The 9,985-nt window shown below is 44.6% G+C and overlaps 1 protein-coding gene across 1 annotated transcript; it reads left to right on the top strand.

Annotated features, from left to right (window-relative positions):
* Window positions 1-3,653: 3,653 nt before the first annotated feature.
* On the top strand, window positions 3,654-7,830 carry LOC123165457 (E3 ubiquitin-protein ligase SINAT5). Its single transcript, XM_044583099.1, has 3 exons — window positions 3,654-4,188; window positions 6,511-6,897; window positions 7,258-7,830. The coding sequence occupies exons 1-3, from the start codon at window positions 3,913-3,915 to the stop codon at window positions 7,618-7,620; spliced, it is 1,026 nt and encodes a 341-aa protein (XP_044439034.1). The 5' UTR covers window positions 3,654-3,912; the 3' UTR covers window positions 7,621-7,830.
* The last annotated feature ends 2,155 nt before the right edge of the window (window positions 7,831-9,985 follow it).

Here is a 9,985-nt window from a genome sequence, read left to right as displayed (position 1 = left end):
TATCGTCCATGAACACGACAGCTCCTTCCCGAAATGTCGGTGCTATAGCTGTATTCATTACACCTTGAAATGTTGCGGGAGCTTCTGACAAGCCAAAAGGAACTACTAGGAACTCGTATAGCCCATGATGTGTCCGAAACGCTGTTTTGTATTCATCCCCTTCCGCCACCCGGACCTGATGATAACCCGCCAGCAAATCCAATTTGGTGAACCAAGCTGCCCTGGCCAGCTCGTCAAGCAGTTCTTCTACTATAGGCATTGGATGTTTATTATTGATGGTTATGCTGTTTAGCTTCCGGTAGTCCACACAAAACTGCCACGATCCATTCTTCTTGCGAACAAGCAGAATGGGTGATGCAAAGGGACTGGAGCTTGGACGGATTATGCCTTTGCGCAACATCTCCTTGACCTGTCTCTCTATTTCATCTTTTTGTTGCGGGGTGTAGCGATAAGGGCGTACACTGACTCGTTGAGCACCCGGGATAAGGGGGATTTTATGATCAGCCAGACGGCGGGGTGGCAGGGTGGATGGCTCCTCGAACACATCCTTATATTCATGCAGAACCGTGACCACCTCTGGAGGAAGTTGGTTAGGAGTTGGCATAGTATCAGCCACAAAGCATAATTCCTTCTCTTGGTGCAGACGCTTGATCTGAACTGCATGTTGGATTGCCACTCGGTGCAGCAGTCCTTTCATTTTCCTTACTGATACGGGTTTAAGAGGCTAATTTCTGTCTTGAATGCCTCGCGAGGAGATGCGGTGCCCTTCGTGAGTGAACTTCATCCACTTCTTGTGCCAATGAACCCACATAGGGTTGTGTTGCTCGAGCCAATCTGCGCCAATGATGATATCATAACAGCCGAGGGGAAGCACTTTCATGTCTTGGCAGAAGGTATGGCCTTGAGTCCACCAGGTGAGCTGGTTCACCATTTGGGAGCTCATCTGTGAAGCTGGTTTTATTTGTTGCACGGGAAGCTGTAACTCGTCCACTATCGCCGTATCCACAAACGAGCAATTGGCGCCAGAGTCCACCAAAATCAGCACTTCTCGGCTGCCAATTCGACCATGGAGACGCATGGTGCATCGCTTGGCTGGCGGAGTCGAGCCACTGTCACCGGCCAAAAGCATTACCTCTTCATCCGAGCTAGAATCTGATAGATGTTGAGGATCGGGAGGGTCATCTAACTGCGACACCTCCAATAATTCTTCCATGACATGAATGGGCACCTTATCAGGACATTTGTGGCCACGTGCCCACGGATCACCACAAGTGAAGCAGAGATTCTTCGACTTGCGGTAGGCACGTAGTGCTTCCAGCTTTTCAGACCACTTGCGCGAGTCCTCAGGAACTGCTGGTGACTTGTGCTTCTCTATGGAGGAGGATACCTTGTGATATGATCGATGGCCCGATTTGACATTTGTCACCGACTTGCCATGCTCCAACTCCGCTTCCTGCAAGAAAGCCAAACAGCTAGCAGTATCCACATCCTCAGGACGGTGTAAAACAATGGCAGAACGAATATCGGAAAGCAGCCCAGCAGTGTATCTTTCAACAAAGAGGACCTCATGAGTATTGGGGTCAGCTAAGAGAATTTGGTGTCAAAGAGTATCAAATTTTGTTGTGTATTCCTGAACTGATCCGATCTGACTCAGCAGCAACAACTGACGCATGTAAAAGTTGTGTTTATCCTTGCCCCACTTCTCTGCAACTGCGGCACGCAAATCGTCCCAGTGCTGACATTGTTTGCGTTTTTGTGCCATTTTTAGCCAGAGAGCTGCATTGCCTACTACATTCAGCGCCGCGAACTTGACTTTCATGTGCTCGGACACTCCATATATGTCAAAATACAGCTCGCAGTTGTCGATCCAGACTTGGTAGTCTTCCCCCATCAAATTTGGGTAAATCCATCTTCGGTGTGCTATCGAAGGAGGACCGGACCGCACGACGCTCGCCATGGACAGACTCCAGATAATGCAGAGGACGGTTGTGCGAAAACGTACCATGAGCCGGAGGCAGAGTAGGGAATTGAGGATCCCCCAACACTGGCCCCCCGTTGCTGGTGTTGACCGTCGTGCCCATAGGGCCGATCCACGCCGATCGAGCGCACTTCGACCGTCAGAGGCGCGGTCGAAGAAGAGGCCAGGCCCGGAGGTATTGGAGGCCGCTGCGGAGGCGATTCCAGCGCGCTGAGACGCGTGGACACATCCTCGGCATGCAGCTGAAGAAGCGACGCCGATGTAGTGAGAGTCTGCGTCGTCGCCTCCATTGACTGCATCCACGCAGTGATGCCCTTGAGTTGCTCCGCGATCTCGTCCATCTTGGTGCGCGTCTCCGCGTTGTGCTGCTCGATTCCCTCCATTGCGGCCGAGATCTGTGCTTGGACAGTGGTAGGCGGTCTTCTCTTGGGCGCCAGATCGATGCCCGGATCGGGCGTTCCTGCCGAAGGATGGGGATTACGGTGGCGGAGCAAACCCACCACCAACCGCGATCGGACTGATGGATCGAGCCGGAACTGAGGAGGATCGATGACCTCTGATACCAAATTGTTATGCCCACGCTATGTTTCTTCCTTGATTACAGATACAAGATTGGAATACAAAAGAAGGAATGAAGAAGACAGTCAAAGGGGAAAAGTGTTCTGTTCTTCGACGACTCTCTCCTCTGTTCTCCCACCTACTTATCTTCCTCCTGTCTCGTTGCTTCTCCGCGCTGGACATCTTGCTGGGCTCGCTAGGCCCTGTCCAGCTGGCGATTGCGTCGGGAGGCCTTGGGCCGTCGTCCTGGGCTAGGCCACCACATAACATAGAGGCTGAGTCATTCTTTGGGATCAATGTGATGAAAGAGTAGTTGATGCTCTGGATGTTGACCTTGCGTGAGTGGAAATCTTCTATGAGTTTATAGAAATCAGGGGCAATGATATCCCAACAGTGTTTAAGGAAAGTTGCATTGAATCCATCTGAGCCTGGTGATTTATCAGCAGACATATTCTTGACCGCCTTGTTTATTTCACATGAAGTTGTTATGCTTGCCAACTAAAATTGTCATCTTCGAGTCGCTAAACTTGCGAACGAAAACGTTCGATTTACGATGTGCTCGTACCTGACGTTCGAGCGTTATCAGATTCCTTAGATTAACCGGTTTCTGGATAGCAACGAATTGGACAATATATATCCGCCAAAGAAAAATGAACAATATATACATTTGAATTTTCCTTTTAGGGCTCTTTTGATTTAAAGGAAATCTATAAGATTTTTGGAAGATCGAAATCCTTAGAATTTTTTTCTATGTTGGTTCTTTGACTCATAGGATTGGATCTCATAGGAATTTTTCATATAGAATCTTTTGTATCACATTTCATAGGAAATTTAACGTCCGCTCCAACCTTTTTTATAATTTCTTTGTTTTTCTATGGCATCAAACACTTATTGCTAATTCTATATGATTTAAATGGGCATTACTACTCCGATCCTATGTTTTTTCTACGTTTTCAAAATCCTGTGAATCAAAGAGAACCTGTACAGTATACTACCCTACAGACTACATACTCTACATAAACTGTCTCTTCGCTCTTTTGAGTTTTGAACCGCTGAACCGCGACGCAGTGCAAACTGCACCATCCTGCTGCGCTGCTGCCATTTTTATGTACCCTGCCCTGCCCTAGACGTTACCAAGAAGGGGAAAAAGGGCGGACACGCCAGGAAAGAAGAACAAGAAAGGAGACCAAGAAACGACCAGACCAGGAGGAACCAAATCCATCGACCCTCCCCCGCGACCTCGAGTTCTCGAAGAATCCATTTCTCCAAGAACTCGGCTGCAGTACGCAGAGGGGCAGAGCGGAGCTGCGGAGCCGAGGCGGCCCGCGGTCCCCATCCCCGCGATTCGGCCGGGATCCGGCCGCGCCGCCACGGCCATGGACATGATCGACAGCATCGAGTGCGTGTCGTCGTCGGACGGCATGGAGGACGACGACGCCATGTCCTCCAACCTGCCCCGCCCCTTCCTCAAGGCCTCGGCGGCGGCCATCGCGGCGGCCAGCATCGGGGTGGTCCCCGGCGGCGTCGGTGGCGCGTCCGGCGCCGGTGCGGCCGGGGGGATCGCCGGACCGCTGATCCCGCCGGCCACGAGCGTCCACGAGCTCCTCGAGTGCCCCGTCTGCACCAACTCCATGTACCCCCCGATCCACCAGGTCAGCGCCTCGGTCCGTGCCCTTGGATTGTCTCTTTTTTCTTGATTGCCTCCGGGATCTTGGTCCGGTCCTTGGAATTTGCGCGGCGTGTTTGATCTCCGACGCAGGGAAGGCGGGATCTTGGTTGCTTGTTTGGGTTTCTTTGGCTGCAACCTCATGTTTTGCGGATGTCATATACTTCATTGTTTGCGTTCTAGGCACATTCAAGTCACGCAAGAACTGAAATTTCATGACTAAGACGGTAGTACATCACAATCAATCTTGATAAGGAGAATTCCCGTTGAAATTTTGCGTCCCAAGTGGAAAATTAACGCTGTGAAGAAACGGTGTTATCGGGACTTAACATACCAATTGCAGGAGGGATTTTAAATGTGATATATATGATTGCACGATCATTCTTGGCCTGAGAGTTGGAGGCAGAGTGTTATAATCAGGATGTAGTTTAGATTCTTCAATAGTTTATGAAGGTTTTGGGTTCTGACAATTTTAGATTCTTCATTAACTGAGTACTGCAATGCTTGAAAAGGAGATTATAATGTTTAGTTAGGCCCTTGGGGCATTTGAACTGTACCATGCTTTGCCACTAGTTAACAGAAAAGAATACATTGTATGTTGGAGAAAGAACATACATTCTCATGTAAACCGTACTATTCTTGTTTTTCTTTAAAATCAGGAGGCAGTGTTCTTTCGTTTTTCTTATGTTTGGTTGGCAGAATGTTTGTTAAACTCCACCCATCTCTTAATCCATTCTTCAACACAGTTTAGAGAAAAAACTATGGCTTTATCGACCGATGTCCTTGCTAACCACGTTATTCAAGTTAAAAGTGTAGCGAATATTTATCAAATAGAATGTGTGTAACCGATCATTTTCGAAAGCAATTATTTCTTGTCTCTTGGTGACTGATGAGCATATAGGGACAATGAAGATTATGACTGAAAATATTTATGTCACATAATTTATGCACTTGGTCATGATGCATACTAAAATACATTAGAATAACATGCCGGGTGTTCATCAGTTATATATGGTTTTGGTGAATGAGTAAGCACATATTTAATGATACTTTGAGTATACCTAAACAACCTATGTGTTGAGGGCTGGGATGCTTCTGTACTTGATTTTATTATCTATCGTATACCTTACCCACACATGCTGGTCAAGTATCACAGAAGTTGCTCAACTACTGAACCATGAGACCTAATCTTTGAAATTTATTCAAGTGTGGAAACCAATTCTTTCGTCAGGACTAGCCTGAGTTACACTAACATCTTCTTGAATACTTCACCGGCTTACAAAAATATCATGATAGACATGATGATATGTTGGCTGTTCTTTTGTGACTGATAATTAATTGTGTAGGCCCTTCATAGCTGCATCAATCCAGATGAACAAGCTTTTGTGAACATACCAGACTAGGCACTAAACATCTTTTATGTTTGGTGAACAAGCTTTTGTTTATATTTGATAGCCTACTTCCCAAGGTTACCTCATTTTTCTTTATGTGGAGGATATATTAATAGTCTTCCTATATGTGATGTCTTCCATCAATAAGTCCTCTTGTACCTGTGCATCTGTTTTTACCAATGCTAAAGGTTTTGAAATTTTGTATTCAGTCCTTTTGTGCCCCCTTTTTATGGGTATGCTTATGTGTCTTTCCCATGTAATGGAATCATATGGAATGCATGATTTATTTTTGCATGTCTTGAACATGTGAAGTGTTTTGTTAGTATAAATATTACATGAAGCCTTCAAAATTTCTGCTAATGCATCCTGAATAGATATTCATGCTGGCTGTGTGTAGGCAGTGTACTTCCCTCTTTATACTATAGGACAAGATTCACAGTTCAATAGGATGTGCCTTCCAGATGGGCTGCATATTCTTATAATAGCCTTCTAGAAGGGATTTCTTTTCCAATGTGTAGTTAACATTAAATTTTATATTTGACTTGAGTAAACCTAGTCCTTTTTAAGTAAATTATTGTGGCGAGAACGAATGCAATATCTGTAGCAACATTATACTGTTAAACAATACCAATACATCAGTACAAATATGCTTACGCATAATTGATATTTGTTAGTTTGAACATGTTTGTGGATCTTATATACTGTACTGGTACCTACTACCTAGTCTTGCTCTAGGTCTATACTATCTAGTTACTTGTTGCCTAACTAGCTTATGTACCTTCCATTCTGTTTTGATTTATTTGTCTGGATTATGCATTTCAGGTTTTTGTTTCTATGGCTATCTATCTCTGTACGTCCAAAAGTTTGACAATTTAAGTTGACAGTGACAACAAAATAACATCTTGTTATTTTTACAGTGCCAAAATGGGCATACCCTTTGTTCTACCTGCAAAGCTCGGGTGCACAACCGCTGCCCTACCTGTCGACAAGAGCTGGGCGACATCAGGTGTTTGGCATTGGAAAAGGTGGCTGAATCACTTGAGCTACCGTGCAAATACTACTCACTAGGTTGTCCAGAGATCTTCCCATACTATAGCAAGCTCAAGCATGAGTCGCAGTGCAATTTTAGGCCATACAGCTGCCCTTATGCGGGATCTGAATGCTCCGTTGTCGGGGACATTCCTTTCCTTGTTTCACATCTGAGAGATGACCATAAGGTTGACATGCATTCTGGGTGCACATTCAACCATCGTTATGTCAAGTCAAACCCCAGAGAAGTTGAAAATGCAACTTGGATGCTAACTGTAAGTGTTCACAACCTTTTCATCTCTAGGCTTGTACACTTGCCTATTGCATTTACTTGATATCTTATGTCCACCTGTATTTTGGAGAAAAGATTTACAATACCACTAGATTGCTATCTTGCTGTACCTTGATCGTGCTTCCATCATCCTTCATTTATAATATCATAAAGAAACTTTTGTTGGTCCTAGAATACTGAACAGTCTTTCAGAACGTTTCCAACTACTCAAAAGAAAGATGATAGCTTTCCCCCTAGTGCTAGCTACTTGATACATCTGCCTGTCCCTGTTTCTTTTTCTGTTCATTTACCTTAAACATGTGAATCAAGTGATTCCTATCTGACACAATGCCTTCATCTCTAGGTTTTCCATTGTTTCGGGCAGTATTTCTGCTTGCATTTTGAGGCCTTCCAGCTCGGAATGGCGCCAGTCTACATGGCATTCCTCCGCTTCATGGGCGACGAGAATGACGCAAGGAACTACAGCTATAGCCTTGAGGTGGGTGCCAATGGCAGGAAGATGATATGGGAGGGCACACCCCGGAGCATCCGGGACAGTCACCGCAAAGTGCGTGACAGCCATGATGGCCTCATAATCCAGCGGAACATGGCACTCTTCTTCTCCGGCGGGGAGAGGAAAGAGCTGAAACTGCGGGTGACTGGCCGCATCTGGAAGGAGCAGCAGAACCCCGACTCGGGAGCCTGCATCCCTAATCTCTTCAGCTGAAGTGAATAGTTGGCAACAGGATCATGTGATTCAGGTGTATATTGAAGAAATGCGGTTGCCGATTTCCTTTTCTCTCTTTACAGTTTGTGTTTGCACCTTTTCGCTTTTTTCAGCCACTTTGTTGTAACATGCTCAATATTCTTTGGGGTGGTTGGTGTTATCAAGGACAGCACGTGAAGCCTGCTGGAAATCACATGATGATCATTCTCCTGTGCCTGGTCTGTGTCCTGTGATTCCTAAATGTCTGTCATGTGATTGTACTTTAATGATCTAGTGATGTATGATTGTATTCCCAGTTGCTTGAAACATGCATGCATCAACTGAGGAACTGCTTAAAACATTTGTTGCATACACCTGAACTTTTAAAAAGAAAGATTCTATGATTTATTGGTGTGTGGTTTGAGCCTAAGCCAACCACAAGCAAAAAGTTGGCTAGCAAAAAATGATTGTATTCTCCCTAAGGTTTTGGCTTCCCACGTTTTGTCCAATATTGGGAAAGAAAAATACTGTAAATTTAAATTGGATTGAGCATGCGGAAATATTAGCAATCATTCAAGCAGTGCCCCAAATTTTGGCCCAATTTTTTCTGTTACCTGCGTGACCAAAAAAATGGTACACCATCTATACAAACCCACTTCAGGCAGAGGCACATTGCCTCAAGTTAGGAAAAGAAAGACACAACCTTTTTATTTTTTTGAGGAAGATACTCGATAATGGCTACACTCTGCATTTGCTCTTCTCGGCTGCTCACCCAACCCCTCTTTGCCTAGCTGTTGGCGCGTTGTTTTTCCATATTTGAGGTTGGAAATTGATCATTGCAAGGGATGCACCTAGCCGAAAGCTATTATGCATCCTCTGACTCGTACCGGCATCTTCAAGAGAATGCACCAAAAGTCCAAAACCCCTCTGGCCGTTCCGATTTGTTTGCGGACATGTCTGTGGAAGAGGCCATTTATCCGTCACAAATTAGACACCTAACGGCATTTATCATTTGTCCGGCCCTTTTTTTTGTCCATTTTTCATTTTCAGCCAATATTCAGAAGACACAACTTAAACATACAAATACATAGTTCAAGTTTAGAAATATACAGTTTGAACTTAAATGTTAATCGGAGCACATAGTTTAAACATAGAAATATTCAAAAGTACGTCACGAATCTGTTGACTTACATGATGTATCCACGAATGTTCTACGAGATCATTTAGAAGTTATTGATGCACTTCTAGATCTCGAAGTTGCTGATGCGTCTTGAGAAAATGTGCAACCTGCTATGCCTCTTCTTCCAAGAGATGGACATATGTGAAGGAAATATGCCCTAGAGGCAATAATAAAGTTGTTATTTTATATTTCCTTATTAATGATAAAGGTTTATTATTCATGCTAGAATTGTATTGATCGGAAACTAAAATACATGTGTGAGTACATAAAGAAATACCGTGTCCCTCCTAAGCCTCTACTAGACTAGCTCGTTGATCAAAGATGGTTAAGGTTTTCTAACCATGAACATGTGTTGTCATTTAATAACGAGATCACATCATTAGGAGAATGATGTGATGGACAAGACCCATCCGTTAGCTTAGCATAATGATTGTTCAGTTTTATTGCTATTGCTTTCTTCATGTCAAATACATATTTCTTCGACTATGAGATTATGTAATTCCCGGATATCGGAGGAATACCTTGTGTGCTATCAAACATCACAACGTAACTGGGTGATCATAAATATGCTCTACAGGTATCTCCGAAGGTGTTTGTCGAGTTGGCATAGATCAAGATTAGGATTTGTCACTCCGAGTATCAGAGAGGTATCTCTGGGCCCTCTCAGTAATACACATCATAAGCATGCAAGCAAATGACTAAGTAGTTAGTTACGAGGTGATGTATTATGGAACGAGTAAAAAGACTTGCCGGTAACGAGATTGAACTAGGTATAGAGATACCGACGATCGAATCTCGGGCAAGTAACATACCGGTGGACAAAGGGAATTACGTATGTTGTCATAATGGTTCACCGATAAAGATCTTTGTAGAATATGTAGGAGCCAATATGGGCATCCAGGTTCCGCTATTGGTTATTGACCGGAGAGGTGTCTTGGTCATGTCTACATAGTTCTCAAACCCGTAGGGTCCACACGCTTAACGTCCGATGATGATATAGTAATATATGAGTTATGTGATTTGGTGACCGAATGTTGTTTGGGGTCCCAAATGAGATCACGAACATGACGAGGAGTCTCGAAATGGTCGAGAGGTAAAGATTGATATATATGACGATGGTATTCGGACACCGGAAGTGTTTCAGAGGGTACCAGGTACTTATCGGGTTACCGGAAAGGAGTTTCGGGCACCCCCGGCAAAGATATG

Source organism: Triticum aestivum, chromosome 7D, assembly GCF_018294505.1.
Source record: "Triticum aestivum cultivar Chinese Spring chromosome 7D, IWGSC CS RefSeq v2.1, whole genome shotgun sequence".
Taxonomy (NCBI): Eukaryota; Viridiplantae; Streptophyta; class Magnoliopsida; order Poales; family Poaceae; genus Triticum; species Triticum aestivum.
Note: the sequence above shows the minus strand (reverse complement) of the source record. Positions and strands in the feature narration are given on the sequence as shown.

What these genes read in the sequence shown, in the direction of transcription:
- LOC123165457 (XM_044583099.1), top strand. Translation starts at nt 3,913, where the DNA reads ATGGACATGATCGACAGCATCGAGTGCGTGTCGTCGTCGGACGGCATG. An exon ending in TGTACCCCCCGATCCACCAG is followed by an intron (nt 4,189 to 6,510) that starts GTCAGCGCCTCG and finishes TTATTTTTACAG; the next exon opens with TGCCAAAATGGGCATACCCT. An exon ending in ATGCAACTTGGATGCTAACT is followed by an intron (nt 6,898 to 7,257) that starts GTAAGTGTTCAC and finishes CTTCATCTCTAG; the next exon opens with GTTTTCCATTGTTTCGGGCA.